The 22739-nt window shown below is 34.0% G+C and overlaps 1 protein-coding gene across 1 annotated transcript in view; it reads right to left on the bottom strand.

The window, feature by feature from the left end:
- The window catches only part of LOC123709770 (amyloid protein-binding protein 2), a 35753-nt gene that overhangs the window by 9877 nt on the left and 3137 nt on the right, over positions 1-22739 (bottom strand). The window contains exon 2 of the mRNA XM_045661309.1: positions 8584-8697. Coding sequence (XP_045517265.1) covers positions 8584-8697 — 114 coding nt within the window. The remainder of the gene's footprint in view (positions 1-8583; positions 8698-22739) is intronic.

The raw sequence follows: 22739 nt of genomic DNA, 5'->3' as shown, positions 1-22739 counted from the left end.
ATTTGATGATTCAATATATTGACAAATCTCTTTTATAACACAATCACACATGAATCCTTTCATAGGTTGAAATAATACTTATTATCGGTAAAAAAAACTACAATGTACGATATAAAAGCAACAATTCAAAAACGATGATGTATATTGCGCAATTGCGGACAATGTTGCAGGTGAAATGATGCGTTTATCGTTACAAATAAGATAATTCTACAATGTCCAATGCTAGTATGTAAAACGGCAGTGGTAAGAGATGTTATACAAGAAAATTATACAAGATATGGCAAACATTCTTGTTTTAATATTATAAGTATATACTTATTGTATGATGGGTGGTAAATGTGATTTACAAGTGAGCAAGAGAGTTACGCCGCTTAAAAGCATTAACTTTGTACATCTCCATCAATTTTAATTTGTTTGTTTTTAATTCGAACAACAAAAGCACTCACCTTGTGAAAAGTAACAATTTTTGTCAGGAAAAACTAATAAAGTTACACTGTGTGTTTATAAACTGCCAGATACATTGTAAACCAGTGACGCCCACAAACTATGTAATTTAGTATTCTGATAAATACCGTAGTCTCGTGTTAGTTACATAAGGAAGAAAAATATATTATTTATTCTACCCATACAATTTTAAAGTAAGCTTTAACGTTGGCCTTGTACAAAAATGCGATATAATTCTTATTTATTATTAGATACAAAATAATTCAATGTAAGAATTGCAGTTGTCTAAAAATATGTGTAATAATAAATTATTTTTTTGCGTGCAAACTAACTGTTGCGGTCTCTGGAAGAATGAACAGCGCTGTGGAACACGTCTGCTCCACAGCATAATGCTGAGCCAGGGCCTGTTACTACACAACGCATTACGAACTTGAAATGGTCCTTATTATTATTTTTTTTTCTTCATATTTATGTTATTTTTATTTTTGGATTATTATTGTTATTTTGTGTGTTTCGTTAGTAATAAATGTTGTCTGTCTGTTAATAATAAAAGCCCGTCTCATTTCCAATAATTTCAAAATAAAATACAATATACTACTCTGATTTCTACTATAATATTTTTTTCTTGTTATCCTATATCCTACTTTCGATACCGTCGATCGGAACCTCTCCACGGGTATAGACCTCCTCCAGCTTTTTCCAACTGACTTACGAGCACTTTACAATGTATATTATTTATTTAAAATTGCTGTTGAATGAAAATCCCACAATCACAACTTGTTTACCAGTTGATGCCAATTGGCTTGATACAACATTGTCAGTAATGTAAACGCAGTTCAGTATTTCAGCCGAGCAGAAACTAGCTTATGTCTTTGGTTCACTACAGGGAATCTCCAAAAACACATTCAACAAGTATTGAGCGACAGGTGCAATGAACTACGAACGCAAAGGAAATATCCCTGGACATAGCATAATAAAAGATACGATGTAATTTTTAAAATGAAATAAGTTCAGTTTTGTATCGCGCAGACCGGACGTAGAAACCGCTATTTAGGCTAGTTTAAGCTAAATCTCCTGTATCATGAACATACCCAACATTCACCACCATCCTTTGATTTTTTACTGTCGTGAATATTTGAACTTTTTTATATATATTGTTTATTGTTCTTAATTATTTTTGTTGTATATAATTTATATTAGTAGTAGAATCAGGAAAAACGTGTGCCATACTGATACAAATACCTTAGTTGACACTAGTCGTACAATGTATGTACAATTTATTCGTAATTAAAAATACACAGTTGTAAACAGAATGATCTAATTAACTGTCGGCCGACGAAAGGTCAAAGTTGATTGAACATTAGTCTACTACAATAACATTTACTTTTTACAGTGTTTATTGTGTTCATTTTGCTAAGATTTTTCTTATAGTTTACCTACCATTTCATGAACATATAGAAATATAGACTGAGAAAATAAAACCGTTATATAACGGTAACCAAATATATAATTGGTTTTAGTTAAACTGATTGGTTGATATATTAAATTTGTCGGTTATAAATAAAATTATATGTTACAACTGTGAAACTTCAAAGACGTTACAAGTCCTAACGAAAAAATATATAATTTTTAAAATTTTACAACATTTAACAACAATTTTCTATTGAATGAGGGCGGTGTTCAGCAGCCAGATTTTTTAAAACGTGAAAGGCGCATATTTAATTTATTGCAAAGGCAGTCTGTATATTGCGTCTAGCGAAGTCAGTGCTCACTGTCTAACCGACAAAAACATCCATTCTTCTTTTTAAAAGGGAAGAGTTCTTTGTGCTTTTAATAACCCATTAGTACACGTGTAACACCATCTATGTGTACAGTAATACCTTCCCGTTGCTGAAATATTGCCCTAAATACTTCTTGCTGCAATATCGTCGTCAGTGCTCAGTGATAGATGCAATGCTGCCCACATACCTTGCCGGCATAATGTAAATGTGGCATAAGAACTTAATATAATTACGCTATCAACATACTCCCGCGCATCCAATTTCATGTTTATAGGGCTAACGGAAGTCTTATCTAGGAACAGACTGTTAAGTACTTAGAAAAATCGAGTTGCCGTAATAATTTTTACCGTTATACATTATACTGTGGTCGTGGTGTTATTATCTAACAAATCTAGATTCTAGACGTGAACATAGATAACAGTTAGACTAACGGTTGTAAAGATTAGTTCCTTTCGTCTCCGATACGAATTTAATAATATATATTTTGTTATACATTTACCACATAGCCTAGCGGTTAAGCATGCGATTCTCAACCTTAAGCTTGTTCGTTCCCCGTGCACCAAGGGATTGACATTTCTATGTGTCATTAAAACATGGTCGTGCCGTGAGGCAAAACATATTTTATTTAAAGAAGGCGGTAAGTAACGTACGGGAGTGGACCCCGCCATCACATCCGCCGAGGAGCTTTTTAGATTAGCGCAAGATAACTTGGCAATTTAGCAATCAAGTGGTACCAGGTGTATTTATTTTAAAAAGTTAACATACAGATACATCACAAATACGACAAACTAACGGACAACGAGATGTATAATATGGAACCTATATTTAAGTAACAGAGGATATTATTATGACTTTATATTAATCACTCACGTATTACAAAATAATAAATTAATTGCTATTAACGTTACGAAATGCTAATAAATGCTGAAGAGAGCGCCTCTAGCTCTGCTATTATTTGGGTAAAAGCCACGGTTATAAAGAAAGCCTGAGTGAGCTTATTGTACAGGCATGGCTCGTACATAAATATTACACTATATATGTAGTAATATATATCTTATGTACAGGGGTTAAGACCTGAAAGTGACGCGTGTCAAGCGCAGACGGCGAAAACAATAGCATCGATTTGAAAGGCCCATAGTTTGACATAATAAAAGAAGTCTTTTGGTTGACATAAATAGAGTAAAACTAGAAAAAATAAAAGACATGACAAAGTTTAGAAATGTTGTTACTCCTAGTGTATGGAAATGGAAATGAACATTACGAGAGAAGACCAAGATAAAAGCGACGGAATGCCTTCCTCGCTATGACAAAAGACGTAGAAGTAGAGCAGCTGGCCCTATGTGGCCACGTAAAGCTAGACACCGAGAAGGCAGGTCTTAGAGAAGGCCTATGTGTGTAAAACAGAAATAAACCGACTTACCGATTACATATTAGTACATCACATTAATTGCATGTGCAAGTATTTTATAGCAATAAAGCAAATTATTATTATTGGTTGTTGTCGTATAGACTGAAATATACAGTCTACGAGCAATGAGTACATTTCTTTAACATATAGATATGAGAGCAGTACATATTGTAGACCCTAGTATCAAGATAAATGTATAAAAAATCTGTTTTTAAGGCTTTATGGAAACCACACACTCGTATTGTTATACGAGTTTGTGGATTCAAGTTTAAAAATAAACTCATTTTAATTATATATATTTAATAACTTGAAATGATTAATACAAAAACGAGATTTAAAATTCGTAATTAGGATTGAATATAACAACAGTTCTGGATAAGATCTCAAAGCAGACTGACTACTAGTGTCTTTTGTTAACATAGCTTTTACACATTAAGAAAAACACTTTTTGAACGGATTGAAGTTATGTATTATAATTAAAAACTAACAATTATTTACATAATTTTTATTTTTTTTCCGACGTTTCGCATGCTTTTCAGCGTGCGTTTAAGAAAAGAGCTGACCAATTCTTCACCTTTTAGCGTTGTCACCGTGACCACGCACGCTGAAAAGCACGCGAAACGTCGGAAAAAATTTAAAATTTAAATGAATGTCTTTGGTATTGTTTTAGCATTAGGGCTTACATCTTATGGGTATAACAGTATCATCATTTTCGACTCCTATTCCTTCGTTGTGGATGAAACTCGAATGCTTTTCAGTAACCAAGCAGGCAATGTATAAACACGGTACATTTTAAATTTCATTCAATTTGAACAGATAGTCTAAGAAGTAATATGATCACTATGAGTTGTCGTTAGGTTACCGAATTACGTATTAACTGTAGACAGAAGATCTGTAAGGAAAGACTGAATAAATAAACCGACTTGATAGTACAAGTATCTCACAATTTTTTACGATAGAAGAACTTTTTTGTCGTTTCTTTATGTCATAGGAGGCAAACGGGCAGGCGGCTCACCTGTTGTTAAGTAATACCGCCGCCAATGGACACATTGCGAGATGGCTCGCAAGTGTGTTGCCGGCCTTTTAAGAATTGGTCAGCTCTTTTCTTAAAGTACCCTAAGTTCGAATTGATTTGGAAATACATCAGTGGACAAAAACTGCATTAAGAAACGCTCAGTTGTGGAACGACGAACTTAACGTGATACGAATGGTATTTTGTATTTTGCCTTGACGTCCGATTATGAAACTGAGCTGCAGGTATTAGACCGAACAACTCCTCTGAACACTCTCCATTATAAATGCGGTAGAAGATGCAGAGTGACCCCACATCTCTACGCAACGCCAAAGCATCAAGCCGCACGGAAAGTGATTGGTCGCTGTTTTAACAAGTTATGTTTTTGATTTTAACGGCACGTATATTACTGAATAATTTGCATCATACTATCATAATATCTTGTATATAAGTACCATACTAACTTATAATAGACATTAATCAGTGCTAATCACACGTGCAGAGCTGCCAACTAATTATCTGTTATCATTCTGAGATTTGTACACACATGTTACTTCCATTAAATATTATGCAGTATTCCTGTGCTTTTCACTATAAATTGTTTTATAATATTATAATTAAACCTTAAATTAAGATATATATGTAAAGAAAACTACTCTGCATTATGCTGTATAGTTTTGATTTATTTGGCGATTCGCCACTAATGTCTGTCCACTCAATGTCAATGAGTGATATCTAATAAGAGGATCTATCTTTTTTTTTGGTGTTTGCGTTTTTCACAGAAACGCAATTTCGTATTTCCTTATTTACCCTATAAATAGTATTATATATATAATAAATATCAATATCTAAAAAAATGTGTAAAAATTTATTGCAAAAACATCATACATGCCGATTTTCACGAGTATTTTGATAAGAAAAATATATATTTCCAGCTGACTATGTTAATAAATACGTGGAAAACAAGTGATTATCCGACCTAAGACAACAAATGTCGTATTAACATTGAGTCGACATGTGACGCAAGCGCACGCTTACATAATGGTTACGATTCAAAGACATGAAAATGACTTCCACTGCCTAGATTCTAGTATAAAAATGTTGTTTCAAGAAATAGTTGAATATTAATCAAATGTTATTAGAATCAGGGCACTAGTCAACTTTGCCGTTAATATAGTTTGATTTTGGACAAACGCAATGATATATTGCGTGTTGAGCTACAAATGATTGCCACCACTGTGGCGCTCCGAATGACAAGGCAGAGCATACCGTGGCTCTCTCACTTTACCAGGTATGGTTGGTGGACTCAGTCTCCGCACTCGCACTATTAGGTCCGTTGTACGTAAAGTCCTGACTAACTAAGCCAGCCAAACTCCTTCCAGAAGCACAGAAGTCTCCTGGGAAATTTTCAGGCTTTACGGAGCGACCCCCCCTCATGGGTATTATATTAGCTATGCTAGGAAGTGAGGAGGCCTGGAGTGCAATGATATAACGTGGTCTGCTGTATGCTAACATTACGGCGCCTTGACAAAGACAGTGCAAGTTTCGAAAAGTATTAGTTTTCCTAAAACAAATATTTTTCGATTTAAATATTTAGTTTTCTTAATTTAAATTTGAGGCATCAGGACATACATACAATAATTAAAAACGACCGCCAACCGCCAATGATGACCCCTTAATGAACCCTCCGGCGACTATATATAAACTAAGGACAACTAAAGTACATTTCTTTAATGAATAAAATTTAGCCTAGATATACTCTGGTAGTTTTTTTTAAGACATAAACATCCTTTTTTTCATTAAGTATGTAGTTCAAAGATATATAAATATTAGGTCCTTACATATGAAATTGGCGTATTTCGTACTGGCCACGTTAATCACGATGTTCTCCTCTTTGGTAAGTAATTCCAAATTCAAATTTGTACAGCTATTTACTCATGTATTTGTGCTTCGATGACCGTCATTCATTTGTTTTTTTCTTCTGTTTTTTTCTGTTTGCGTCACTCATTTTACAAAATGGAAAACTTAAAGTATCGCATTATTTACGAGTACGAGTTCCGCCGTGGCACTAGTGCTGCGGAAACGACTCGAATGGTGAATGATGTGTATGGCGATCATGTTGCAAAAGAAAACACAGTTCGTTTTTGGTTCCAACGTTTTCGTTCTGGAAATTTCGACCTGCAGAACAAGCCCCGTGGACGGCCTGAGACCCAAGTTGATAATGAAGTATTGAAGGCTATTGTGGAAGCGGATCCGTCGCAAACCACGTCCGAGTTAGCTGCAGGCTGCGGTTAGTGATAAAACTGTTTTAATTCACTTGAAGTAAATTCGGAAGATTAAAAAGCTTGAAAGGTGGGTACCTCACGAATTGACTGAAGCAAACCGGCAAACGCGCGTCGACTGCGGCGTTACATTACTGAACCGGCACAATAATGAAGGTATTTTAAACCGAATCATTACCTGTGATGAAAAATGGATTCTTTACGATAATCGGAAGCGCTCAGCGCAATGGTTGGATCCTGGCCAGCCACCCAAATCCTGCCCCAAGCGAAAATTAACCCCAAAAGAGTTACTTGTAAGCGTTTGGTGGACTAGTGCCGGTATTGTTCATTGCAGTTTTCTCAAATCTGGCCAGACTATTACGGCTGATGTCTATTGTCAGCAATTGCAAACCATGATGGAAAAGCTAGCGGCTAAACAACCTAGGTTGGTCAATCGCTCCACGCCACTGCTACTTCACGACAACGCTAGACCACACACTGCACAACAGACGGCTACCAAATTAGAAGAGCTTCAATTGGAATGTCTAAGACATCCTCCGTACTCCCCGGACCTTGCTCCAACAGATTACCATTTTTTTCAAAATTTGGACAACTTCTTGCAACAAGGGAAAAAATTTAACTCTGATGGGGCAGTCCAAATCGCCTTCGCAGATTTTATTGATTCCCGTCTGACTGGTTTTTTTTAGTAAAGGGATCAATGAACTACCTATGAGATGGCAAAAGTGCATAGAAAACAATGGTTCATACTTTGATTAATTAAATATATTATACTGTTACGAGCTAGGGGATCGGATAGAAAATGCCGTAGATTTATTCAAGGGTTTATTTCTTGAAAAATCAAAGAGGAATTTATGTGCACAAATTAATCGCAGAAATGCACTTATAACACACACAAAAACAGTCACTAATTACTTCACTTATGCACACTTCACACAGTACTTTATCACTTGTAATCACTTTATCGCTTCGGTGTTTCTCTTTTGTTATCGCATTCAAAACTAAAGTGACTAGTCGCGTTTCGGCTCGCTTATATATCCCTGGGAATAATTCTAAACAATATTCGAGAACTTTCTAGGCGGGCTTGCTACTGAGTAGCGATTGCACAATTCTAGAACGTCCGCACTCTTTGTCTCTTTCGCACGATGCTCTGTCCTTGTCGTATGCGTTCTAGAGTGCTTCGAGAATGTTCTGATCTTCTCTCTCTATCTCGTATCATTTCTTCCTTGTCTCACACCTAGAAAGTTTGGTCAAGAATATTCCTTCATCAAAGGGGTATACCTAGGCCTGAAAACGCCTGAAAACTGCACCACTCTACTACACATGTTCTGAAACCGACTGAAAAAAGGTTTCAGCTTCCTGAAAACTAACATTAGTAACATTATGGAAATTACAATTTTCTAATATGTGATTGACTCTCTCCTGAAACGGTCAGAAAACATATTACAGCTTGCTGAAAAGTTCTCTTAAGTAGTGGAAAAATCTAGAAACATTGCAGTCGACCCGTCTTCGTAACAATATTTAAAAATATTCGACTTCTTGTTCCTCCCATACAAAACGCCAATTTCATATGTAAGGACCTAATAATATATTTACAAAACTGTAGCCCGAAAAATATTTTGTAGTGATAGTTTTAACTTATATATATTTAATTTATACCTGAAAACACTGGAGCAATCTTAATTGAGCGCCCGAGAATCGCAAAAGTCTCTCAAATATCTCCAGCTCGGACAGCTCCGCGCCCAAGATGCAGAGCCTTTTCTCTTCCAGCATCTGTAACAATACATTAAATATATAACTCATCTACATACCATCTGCTTATTGTAATTAATTACTATCATATTAGTACAGCGGGTTGATTAAATCTTTAAATACTATTTGGAAAAAAAACGTTTTTTTAAAGTGTACGAGTGACCACGTCATCTGCCTGAAGCGCGTAAAACACACGCTGACAACCGCAATAGAGTCACATGACAAACAATATTCGTTCCCAATTACATTGTTTATTTACCAAAAAATTGCATCTGATTTTGATTATTATATAATCTGAATTAAATATTCACTTAAATCAAGGAATTTTTGTGTGATAGTGTCGTGGTCGAAATGCGCCTTTCACCAAATCAAATTTGCGCCGTCGCACTCGCCACACAGAAGGATCAAGATCACAATCAATGAAGCTCAAGGTCAATCTTTAGAATTGTGTGGTTTAGATTTAGATGCGGATTGCTTTTCACATGGACAACTGTATGTTGCGTGTTTCCGAGTCGGCAAATCAGATAGTCTTTATATATATACAAATATTCTATATCCACAAGTATTGCAAAATTAAACTTATATGAAATGTATTCTTTGTTTTGTTTCTCATTTCTCAACGATTCAATCCCAATGTGCCACAGGGAAGCGTGGAAGGGTACAGCTAGTATATATATATATATACTAAACTAACCTAACAAATAGATACATATACACTGACGGTATATGACGGTACTATGACGAAAACGGACGGTACTGTGACCAAACGTCATCTTGCTATATTTAGGGTAGGGAATACGAGCGCCACGAGGCTAGCATGCGAAAGGCATAAGTCTTCTTAAATAGTGGTACATCTAGGTGAAATAGACTAAAAACAAAAATATAGTCCCATTATTTCAATTTTATGGCAAGACAAACCTCTGGAATAGCAAAATGATTTTTTAATAATAGCAATGTAATTCTAGCAAAATTACTACGCTGAAACGTTATATGAATTTGCAGTTAACTCTGTCTCAAACAATAAATTTCATCAAGGTTTAATCTACTATAAAAACACTGTATAAAGACAAAATTTGGTATAACCAAGTCTAAAAAACATCGCTTAGCCAAAGTGTAAGTATGTATGTGTATGTGTAAGTAATTACCTAAAAATAATAGTTTTAATATGATGAATTGCATCACGTCTAAGAAATGTATAGTTGTATGCAAATGAACAATGCATCCGATGGCCCACATCGATTGCAGTGGCATTGAGTGTGTTGACACCTGACTATGGCCCTGAGCGCGCCCGCTCTTGATCTCTCCAATAGGCAAGCATTTTACCCATTTTTTAATACTTTACCACTCTCGTTTATTTTTAACAAAAACTTAGCGAAAAATGATTGACAAGGTTATTATTATTATTGTCCGTTCTACGTCCTTGATTTGAGTAGTGGCAGGTAAATTTAGAAGTAATAATTATTTTAAACGTTTATATAAATATATTTGGTTTAAAAATCCTTCTTCTTAAATCCTTCTTCTTAAAGTCTTCTACAGGTATATGTTTTTTTATCTATACTTATGTTATACAGCTGAATAGCTTGTTTGGTTGAATACGCTAAGGTCAGAAACAACTGGTGGTCTATCATGAACTCTCATTGCGAGCCTATTGACAACCTACAAGGGAGATGCATCGCTTATTCATACCATGACTTCTATAAAAGGAGCCCGTTCTTGTTTCCACGTGACCTTAGAGGGAATCCTATTTCGTTCTATTAATTTATATAAAAATTCCTACTTATAAAAAGTTATTTTTGTTCAAAGTTTTTGTATCGAAATATCCAAATAATAGTTTAGAACATATAAAGTTCATAATGTACAAACATAAGATGTACTATGTCTAATATAGTAAAAAATGTAATATTTTATTTCTGATATTTAGGTATTTTGAATTTAGAAAGTGTAATTATAAATAACTTATTTAAAAAACGACGAAGATGAGAAACAAGACGACAATCGCCATCTACCGACTTCGAAGATGAAGATTTCTGTGTACCTACAAATAATTGCACAAACTATGTTCAATAATATTGAATTCATTAATTAGGCATGTATAACAAAAACGTAGTTCCCCAATATATTATATTTTATTTTAAACCAGCTCCCGCCCGCGTTGGTTTCGTGTATTAATTTTAGTAGTAATAAGTAGTATTAAAATATATACATAATTAATTATACACCTGTAGGTGAAAAGTACAAAAATAGCCGCTGCCCCGTTCTTCTGTTGACAATAAATAATAATGCTATGTCACTAGTATTTATTATAATGTAAACTTTTCCTCATGAGGTTTATGATTTGTATTATTCACTTGTGTTTTGTTTCTTTAAATCATCACAGGTACTATTTAAAAAAAATATTTTAATAATAAGCCATTTGAAAATATTCGAATAACTTAGTCTTAGACTAGTCTTTATTTAGTTAGAATGACGCCATCAAGATAGAAAAAATGTCTTCAGGCAATTTGCAATTGGGTATAAACAAATATTCATATGTTTCATTGGGGTTCTTGTTCGCCCACGTCTCTCAATATAGCGAGTTAGTAACGTCAAGTTTAAGCTGTGTAGAAAAGACAATTATTTATATTATATGATAATGCATTAAATAATGTTAACGTATAAATTATATTTGTATTATTAAAAGGAATTTATTTTTATATTGAAGTTACTTATGATTTCCGAGTTCTATGTTATTTTGTTATATCTTTCTCTAAGGATTTTTTTAGTCAAAAAATCACTTCAATATAGGTATTTATTTTTGGAAAACAATATTGTGAACAATACTTATCCCCTCATATTTATAATTTAACAATTTGTATAACTCTAATTATAAAACTAAATAACTTTTAGATTTTATTTAGACAGAAGCGTATGTCAAAGCAAGTTTGACAGTTCAATTTCAAAATTTACATAGAAACCACAAACAAAATTATCGTTCTTTCGTTCGGTCTTGCGATTCCAATACGTTTAAGTTTAGGTCATGATACGAAAAAATGGTATTGAATTTAGGAACCTAAACTCATCAGCATCTCAACTGAATTGTTTTAAGAAAGCTCATGATAGCCCCTGGTTCTTTGTGAAAACATTTTTATAATGGATATTTACTAATCGGCGTGCCTGTTCTTCTTGACGGCGTGCCTGTTCTTCCTGACGGCATGCCTGTTCTTCTTGCCGGCGTGTCTGTTCTTCAATCATTTGGCGTGTCTGTTCTTCCTGACGGCGTGCCTGTTCTTCCTGACGACGTGCCTGTTCTTCCATCATTTGTCGTGTCTGTTCCTCTTGACGGCGTGCCTGTGCTTCCATCATTTGCTGCAGAGCAAGGAGGATGTTGCCATCGTTACTTTCACCCATCCCGCGGTTCGCATCGAAACTTTGTCGCCGGGCGGCATCGCGTGCTGATTGCGCCCTTGTCTGCACTCCCTCCGCAGCTGAAGACTCTGCCACAAACTCCTCCTGATTCTCCCTTGGAGTAATTGGCATGCTTCTATCCCACTTCTGACACCAAAATGTTACGAGCTAGGGGATCGGATAGAAAATGCCGTAGATTTATTCAAGGGTTTATTTCTTGAAAAATCAAAGAGGAATTTATGTGCACAAATTAATCGCAGAAATGCACTTATGACACACACAAAAACAGTCACTAATTACTTCACTTATGCACACTTCACACAGTACTTTATCACTTGTAATCACTTTATCGCTTCGGTGTTTCTCTTTTGTTATCGCATTCAAAACTAAAGTGACTAGTCGCGTTTCGGCTCGCTTATATATCCCTGGGAATAATTCTAAACAATATTCGAGAACTTTCTAGGCGGGCTTGCTACTGAGTAGCGATTGCACAATTCTAGAACGTCCGCACTCTTTGTCTCTTTCGCACGTTACTCCGTCCTTGTCGTACGGCGTTCTAGAGTGCTCGTCTAGTTTCGAGAAAGTTCTGATCTTCTCTCTCTCTCTCTCGTATCATTTCGTCCTTGTCTCACACCTAGAAAGTTTGGTCTAGAATATTCCTTCATCAAAGGGGTATACCTAGGCCTGAAAACGCCTGAAAACGGGTCTCCTGAAAACTGCACCACTCTACTACACATGTTCTGAAACCGACTGAAAAAAGGTTTCAGCTTCCTGAAAACTAGGGTAACATTATGGAAATTACAATTTTCTAATATGTGATTGACCCTCTCCTGAAACGGTCAGAAATCATATTACAGCCTGCTGAAAAGTTCTCTAACTAGTGGAAAAATCTATAAACATTGCAGTCGACCCGTCTTCGTAACAATATGATTCTAATATTCCTTCCATTTTTCTATCTGATGAAACGCAAACGTTACGTCATAATTATGACGAATGTAGTTGAATAGGTTTAAGACGTACAAATGTGAGAAAAATGTTTTTTCCTGTTCGTACACTCATGATCAATACACGGGTAAGATTTTCCTTTAAATATTCACCTACCATGTACCGTGGACAGGCTATGTAGTCCCACGTACCCCTGAACACAGGCTCTTAGGCTATATATTACTTTGGGATTTGAATGGTACCGAGGTGATTAGTGGAGGAAGAAGACTACTACCGGAAGTCGAAGCTAGGATGGGAGAGTATGGCAGTTTTGTTATTTAATTGTTGTAATTTATAACAATTTTCGTAATAACTTTTTGGTGGTTCAATGTTCAATGGTGTGTATGTTGATAAGATTATGGTTATTTTTTCTTTCAATAGACGACGCTGGAGATTTGCTTTGATTTTTAGGGGGCGACTCAGTACTACTTCTTTTCCTTTTTCCACCGTCAAGGTCTTTTACTATAAGATTATCTCCCCTAAGAAATGCAATCCTCCCATTCCTTCTTTCTTCTTGTTATTTCGATGAAAATTGCTTTCTTGTATGAACCATATTTTGTATTGAATAAAATATTATTATTATTTTACAATCATTTTTATCTTTTAACAATATGATAGTATCTCAAGTGTCCTCAAGTAACATTACACGAAACGACCAACATGTTGTTAACGTACGTACTGAACTTCACCCTAAAAATAGTGTCGCCATTATTTACCAAAAACAGTAAAAGAGAATAATAGCTGGTAAAAACAAATATTTATTTTTAAAAAAATCTAATTGTTTAGTTCAATTAGGCCTTTAAAAAGGCACATTTGAAAGTCAAATCGACAAGTTACAAATATTACCGCTAATCCGTAGTCTCCACCCTCGGGGCCAGTCGGAACTCATCTGTTGTGCTAGTTACAAGTTTGTTTTTTCGACACTCGCTATTTTTAATCACTTTTCTGTGCAGTTTGGTGCTGTTGAGTTTAATGCAAACCCAAAAAAATCCATGGAACCTTCAGGCATGGGTAATTCATAACTACACTATTATAACCACTTTTTCATTAATGAAATTTTGAAAACAGTCATGACCATTTTTGAGTCAAAAAATTTCTATTAAAATAATTTTGTCGAGTTCGTTTGAGTATCACTTAAATGGAGTTAGGCTATATTTTTTATTTGAGGATGTTCTATGAACCTTCTACTTGTATTATTATGAAAAAAACCTTCCGCCACTTTCCTCCGTATTTTATTGGCATATCAATTCAATGAGGTTATAAGAATAAAAAGTAATAAAAACAATTGTTATCTTTTGTTGGCAGGTCCCACTGTTGAGTCCTCGATGACTGTATCAAGAGAGGATATGTTTAGCATAATAAAATAGTGTAAAGTGAAAAATATAACCAAAAAAATAAATTTTCATTATTGATTTTGGATTTTCCCGAGGAAAATCTAACAGAAATAGTTAAAAGTCCTTTAGACACCAATACAAATGTATGTTATGGGGCTTTGGTCATAGAAAATGCTCTCCTTCCAATTGGACAATTGTCAGAGGAGGCTGCAAAATCTCGAAATAAAAATTTCCGTTTATATAGCCAAAACTTTTCCAGGAAATTTTCGAGAAAGGTCTGCCTCCAAGACTTGATTAATCGTCTAATTCTGACTTCAGATGTCTTTCTGAGCTGCAGCAGCAGAGTTATGATAAGGAGTAACAGGAAGCAGTTCTTTTCAGAAGCTCTAACATTTTTCAAACCAGACAAGGGTTCTGCAAGTACGATTACGAGTACAGAAGAAAATGGACACAGCGAAGTGATGAGGCTGATGATTATTAGTACCTAATAGGTACTTATTAGTTAGGATATAATAATTATATTTTTAATGGAAAAAAATAATATACTATAGTTTTTTTTGCATTTTTATCAATATATCCTTTTAAAACAGTTACAATATTTTGAAAACATTGGTTTGATAATTATATGTGAAGATGATGTACCTAGAACAAAAAAACTACTATACTAAAATAATATAGGCGCATAAAAAACACTTTTTTATTAAAAAAAATATTAACATACAGTCAAACAATCCACTAATTCTTGAGGGTCGTCATTGCGAACATTTGTTCAACATTATCATAAACGTGAATTTACTATTAATTATTCGTTGACAGAACTTCGCAAACACTAATCGAATGATTAATTTACTACCGGAAAAGCAAATATTCCTCAATAAGCCTTATCGTTAATACTAATATGAATTATTTTAGCGTGGAGAACTTGGCAAGGACAACACGATCGCCATATTTTAAAAGTGTTTTGATCTCTTTTGATATAGCACACGTGAGTTCATGTTCAGTATGCTTAGTCGGCTTTGGATAAATAAACATCGCGTGATGTTTTTCCCATATTTGTTGGTGAAATCGTGTGTTATAAGATGTTTTTCTATGATAATTAAAATATAATAACAGCTATTGATATCAAACATTATAATGAGCACTGTTTGTCTAGTGGTTATGCCCGTGATTCTCAATCCTGAAATCTATCAAATCTCGGTTGTGTAGCAGGTTTTTTAGTGTGCAATTTAAACACTGGCTCGTACGGTCAACAAGAATATCCCGAGGAAACCAGATACCTTACCTAAAAATCGACAGCGCGAGTCACGCACAGAAGACCGATCACCTACTTGCCTATTAATAATGATCAAGAAATAGATACAGAAATTCGAGGCCAAGAACATTGGTTGGAGTGCCACCAGAAGTCGCCAAACTGAGAAACTACTGGACCGATGTCAAAACTTTTTTCACCAGTATAATGCTACATAACTCCTAACATAAAAATATTAATAAAAAAATGTCCAGTTGCGCGAATCCGGAATTAAGCAGCTTTTTATAAATAGAGAACGTTAAAACGTTTATAAATGAAGCATAAATAAATTAAAATCCCTGACTTGTTCGCCGATAGGTCAACGTACTTTCTCAGTTACTATATTTTTTAGAGTAACAAATGGTCCATGACTCATTCATTCCATTATTATTATATAATCTACTTAAAAGTAGAAACGCAAAGCAACTCATGACAATACTAAATTCAATGATGTAATTATTTATATACACGGTAAAAAGCTATGTTTATACTAAAGTGTACTTTCACACACAAGTTGATGCCATTGCCACTCTTTTAACAAATGATACTAAATCTCTCACACAATTATCCACAGAACCGTATCACGTTTTCCTTCACTACATAAATCTTTTATAAATATCAAGTGAAAACCTGACAGTTTATTACTACAACATTAAGTAGTAAACAGATATATAACAGTCGTTGGAGCTACACCGCTGCAGATTTTAGAACATCCTGGCAAACGAATATGAGTATCAGACAAGTTTTAGAATAGGGCTCACCTCATCACAATACCATACTAATATTTAATAACTTATGTAACTTATCAACAAGCGGCGTTACAGTTCAGCTTTGATTTAAGAAATTTGACCCTTTATGTCTGGCCTATCACTTCTGTATGGTTCGTCAAAGTTATTTAAAGAGCCTCGTAATATTATTTGTGAGTAGATGAATAATTATACTTTAATTGATTGAAATAATCCCATTTGAGGCAGACATATCTAGGAATTCATCCGATACCGATATATCAGTATCGGCGATATTTAATTGCCGATACAAAAATACTTTTCAAATTTCGCGCTTTAAAAAAGTAATGTACACGCATGTTGATTTAAGTAGTTGCAAACGAGGCACGGACTATCTATGCCCGGGGAATCCCCGCGGTTTATCCCTTGTGTTGTCTCTCTCACCCTTTGTCCTCGCGTATACCATTTGGCGCGTATAATATTTTCCATTACAAATTAAATAAAATACCCTAATTACCAAAATCGTGTCAATGTCGATTTTAATTATTAACAGTTTATTTTAATTAAATTATTACTTTTAATTCCTCATTATAATAACTTAACCTTTAATCTTATTCAAAGTTTGTAACCGTTCATATTTTTTAAATAAAAATTAAAAACTTTAACCAAACTTGATAAATTCCACATTAATTTAATTAATTCAATAAGCGTTGGTATCGGTATCGAATCGGCAAAAAGTCGTATGCAAGCATCCCTAATGTCTGCCTTGTGTGTCTTCCGATCGAATAAACTATAGTTAATTTATATGGTCGACAAGATACTCGTACACATATTACTATAAAACAATTCACGTGATTACCATAAACTTACACGATTAAAATCATTAACACGTGCTTAAACAATTTATTTCTATGTAGCTAAGGTACTCAGATATAAACGGCCCTTTCAAAACGTAAACCAAGGTTTGAACTTCTTTAAAACATTCTAGAATGACAACGTTAAACACAATGATTGATTGCAGCGTTAGAAATATTCCTGCTATGACGTGATTCAATTGTTATTACTACATATCCTTCGACTTGCATTACATTATTCTATTAAGTTTTTTTATTAGTAACATTTCAATTAATACTTATCGCAATTGCTACAAATTTATAGGTCGCGTAGCAATCACATGTTAAATATAAAACTCGGACGTGAGACAGTACCAGTAACGTAAAGGGCACATTAGTAATAAACTACTCAATAACCGACAGAGAACAGAAATGTAAAATTGAAAGCTTGGCATGCGCCATCAACTCGGAAGTCATAACTTAGCTAACGAAAGGTAATTCGTCGAAGAACATTCTTCGGTATTCGTGTTAATGGCTACCGTAAAGGCCTGACGCGTCAGTTGCATAAGGTACTAGATCGTGTAGCCCACTGCCATGTTTTTGCTATGTAGGACGTTTCGAGTCGATTGACATTTAAAGCTGTATTAATTATAATCTCTAATGCCATTGTAAAAAGTGTTAATGATCAGTAAAGTACTGAAGTACGGATTTTATTTATCAATGTTATTGTTTAAACAAAAATGTTTTGCTAACAAGCTAATAGAAAAGATAAAAGAACACGGCAAGATAAAGAGATAGTATTCACCTACTAGAAGTACGCGCGCACGATCTTTACCGATTCAAGTTAGGCTAGATCAAAATTTCGCGATTGTTTAGTTTGCCGAATAGGTTTCAGCGTGGTGGAGAGCTTTGGTATTTTATATCCCTGAATAAACATTAACACCAAGCGTTTGTTCAATATTTTCTACATTGTTTCCACTCAGAGAGAAACCCAACGTTTAGCCCACAATCCCCAATGTCTAAATACGGCTAGATTTATTAGAAATGTATTCCCACGTATGTGTGTTAGCCGTTTCTCGGTCTAGGCGTGAGCATCTAGCTCGGGGCCTGCTAACCCGCTGCCCTGACTTACTTGAGTAGACATTTTTTGCGCTTGCGACACTTATCGCCTTATTGATGTACGTTTAAACATTTATGGAAATTTCCACTTCATTAAACAGCAATATTATTAGGTGAAACTCAATGCTGTATACAAAATACCTACATAAGATTGCAAGTTATCATAGCTTAATTTTACAAATATGGCGATGTTTAAGTGATGAGAAAATAGCTACCCTTTAGGTAGGTGTGGTTTATCACATAAGCATAACCTAGTGTTACCTTGCACCACCTGAGGTGCAGACAAAAAAACGACATATTTTCCATATATCTCACAATATTTATGAAGACTTCTTTTAGTAAACTGTGAAAGCAACCCACAGCGTGAGGTCTGCGCTATTTGACGTTAAGTGTATCAATAATCCAAGATAGAGCTGATCGAAGTATTACTTATATGCACAACTTGTGCATCTGTTTATATACTTTAATAAAAGGAGATTGTTAGAACAAATGACATAATAGATTAAAGACCCGACAATGACAGACTATAAATTAATGTTACCATAAGACATGAAATATGTTTTTCATAAGGTTAATTTCCGTAGCCTTTCAAGTAACGTAATGTAACTACAATATTTTATACCGTAAATATTGTATTTCTATGTTTTTATTATTGCAATATTACATTAATAATTATTGTTATGTATAGTTATATAAATTACTCGCATGTGGTCGGCAGCTGATATTGAAGTAATAAACTAAACAATAGTACCAATCGAAATTATTTATGAATACCTAAAGAACACTACCACCAACGAAATATAATAATGTCTAAATTACTTCATTTAGTTGAAGTTATTGCATTTATGTATCTATGCACTATTCACTTATGTAATTACTATTCCTAATCGATTGCAATAGTTCTTAACAAACACTACGATTGTAGGCAACACACAGTTATTCACGTATTATTATACAAACAATTATACATTTAATACATGATTGTGCAGACAATTAATGCCTAATGAGAACAAAATATAATAATAATAAAAAATACAATTGTAATGAGTATATAATTAAAACTTAAACGCACAGATTTATATTTTAAAATATATATACTATAACAACCATACATATCATCGCCTCGTCCATTATCTCGTAAAACAATAAATAATTAAGTTCTAACATGAATATGACGCGGAAGTGTGCACGCGAGCACTTGCATATAAATTGGGACGAGAAACTGACGCAACGCTTATCAGTACGGGCCATTGTACCATTTGCGGATCTAGGATGAAAACATAGAATAAAAACAAGTCCAGTACTGCGCCAGAAATTAAAATAGGAACGAAATTCAGAGCATAAAGCTATAACAAAAAAACTACACCTACAATGGACAGTATTTAATTAATATTAACAACGCGATTAATTCGGGGTATCTGTTATTATTCTACCCACGTTACACTTAAGATTATTTCTTGTGTGGTTTTCCGTCAAATTCTTGCCAAGAGCCAAGATTTATTGTTAAGCCAAGGTGAGGAATATCAAATGGAAGGCTTCTATCGATAGCGATAAGTTCGCGTTTATGTAAGCGAACGAAAGTGAAAACAGTATGTTAAAGCGGCGGTTGTGTACTTTCTTTTAATTAATATTGAGCAACAATAAAGGTTATATCATAAAGGCAGTTTTAATGAATAAAATTCTGTTATTATTCTTCAAGTTTTTAGGTTACACGTCCCGCAAAAACTGTACGAGCAATATAACTAAAAATAACTTTAATAAAAACTTTTTACTTTGATAAAAACGACGAGCTCAGCCGAAAATAATACAAAATAATATTTTCAAAAATACAAACATCAAATGATTTACATGTTAATGAGCAAAAGGTTGAAGAGGACGATTTTAATTTTACCTAAATGATTTTTATATATAAGTCCAACAATATGAATAATAAAATTATGGATCGCAGCTACACCTTAACGCGTGAATGCTGGTGAAATTCACCTTGAAAAGCGAAAGGGGCCGCGTCACTGATGCCAACCAGTTTATCGAAATCTGAAGAAAGTGTGTTTGTATTAGATCGTTATAATGGATTAGCTTTCAAACTTTCCGAATTGCGTTTGCAATGTTTGTAAACAACGTACTGGAATTCAAGTAATCTAGACATGCATAAAAGAGGTTCTATAGCTAATAACAAAATTTTTATAGAGATACAATGATTGAAAAAAATAACATATAAGCGTTTATATTAATTTCCTCGCGTTTCAAAATCACTCATTCTTGAGAAGCTCTTGCCACGCTTTTATACTGCACGTAAGACCAAAATCAGCCACATCCCTCTCTTTTGGCATAGTTTATATATCTTATGACATTATTAAGCTAAGCGGTCATTACACTCTTATTAAAATATACAGTTACGATCTGACCATTGAACTCGTAAATACGACACATGACATACTTTGCAATTGCACAAAAAGCTGTGACTGTAATATTTACGAATACTGTTCGTACTTTCTAATCTCAACGGAAAAATACCTACTGCAGGCTTTTTCCTCTCACCAATAAAAACTTTATTGCGGTGCAACTGGATTTACTATATATTTTTTGGTAAACCTTCTCTGTCCTTTAGGGAATATAGACAAAAAGGTAGCTTGCTTAAATAAAAATATACGTTATTATTGTGAAACAAAAATTAAATAATTCAACGGAATAACTTTTGAAAATTACCGACAGTTATAAAGTTTTTGCCGAGTCTAAAGGTAAAGGTTTTCTGATTCGCTAATGTAAAATAAATTACTTAGTTATTACGTACATTAAATATCACCTCATTAGATTTATCCAAACCTAGTTGTTTATCAGCATGCTTAATCTGAATAGCGGTGAGTAGATAATACACTTTTATTTTAAAAAAAAACAAAACTATTCGAATTTACGTATTGTTCGAGCTACGTTCGTACGGTCATTAAAAATATTTAATACATGTTTAACAGAATTTTACGACACAAAATAATAAGTTCTAGTTTCTTTGGTTGAATGTAGGTGAGTTTTTTAAGTCGGGTTAAGGGTCACCGCTTTGTGTACTCCGATTAAAAAAGGAAACTATGCTACCAGTGGCCTTGCATGTAATTATTATACCCTACATAATACTTTCCTGAACTACCTTCATATTTTATACGAAGTATTCAAAAAGCAAAACATATCCTTTATCCCTATATATCTAACATACCAAGTCGTGGGTTTGCGACTAATATTAATATATAATTTTCAGCAATGTAATCTTATACTGCTAGCCGACGAGTTGCTTTCGCATCACGTCTTACCATTTAATCACTCAACAAAGACGGTAATTAATGTCTTAATGTAACGGTCAGAAAATATGAATTTTCATTTCATATTATGAAAAGAACGGTATACGTTCAAGGCTTAGGGATTTTAGGCAAAAAAATCATTTTTTCAGACGCACTAATTACTGTACAGTGTAAATATTTACTCTTTACAGTAATTAGCGGTTTTACAACTGATACTTAAACGGTTTCCTCAGAATCTCTTTTCACCCTCCAAGAATGTGATAGTAGTGAACATTAAAAAAATACCCAATTATAGAACATGTCATCACGTGCTGTTTCGTATTCCCTAACTTGGTACCAACTATGCTCGAAATAATATTCGTATTATAAATCTGTATAATAAGGGTAGTACAAAATATTCTGGCTCATCCGTTTTGGCTATACTTTTTAATTTAAATTTTTAAATATTATACTTTAAAAAATGCTGTGGACTATCAATAAAGACTAAAATAAAAATAAACAAACACTGGCTTATGAACAGTAAAGGTTCTACGTATTTTATGCATAATGTTTTGTCAATTTATTTAAGTAGTAAAGTGACACAGGAGCAATAAGGAAAGAACATTCCGTCTATTCTACACTAGGTATTTCATGAATATAGTGAATCTTCAATTCAAGATAATTTGAATAATAAAAATGTATATGACGAGATCAACGGGCCATGTTTATGTGATATAAATTCCGTAGTTCTAACTAAATTGGTTGGTTCCTTACCGTTAGCGCCAAGTCTCGCCATTCGGTACCGCTAGCGATTTGCATTTTTAGGTGAAGGCAAACTACAATGTTTTGTAATTATAACATTTGTGTTATTTGGTACAAACTGCACTTCTGTTCTGAAATCTAGGGATAATGCTATTCTATGTCATTACCATATCTATACTATATATATATATATATTATAGAGACGAAGAATTATAATTTTATGAGTGTATCGAATAAACTCACACATTATCACAGAGTAACATGCTATACTAAAAACAATCAATTCAAAACCAATACATAAATTAACTTATTTATAATAATAATCAGTAATTAAAATAAGTTGTAATTAGTAGTTCACGTTATTATAA

This window comes from Pieris brassicae, chromosome 5, assembly GCF_905147105.1.
Source record: "Pieris brassicae chromosome 5, ilPieBrab1.1, whole genome shotgun sequence".
In the NCBI taxonomy this organism is placed as follows: domain Eukaryota; kingdom Metazoa; phylum Arthropoda; class Insecta; order Lepidoptera; family Pieridae; genus Pieris; species Pieris brassicae.
Note: the sequence above shows the minus strand (reverse complement) of the source record. Positions and strands in the feature narration are given on the sequence as shown.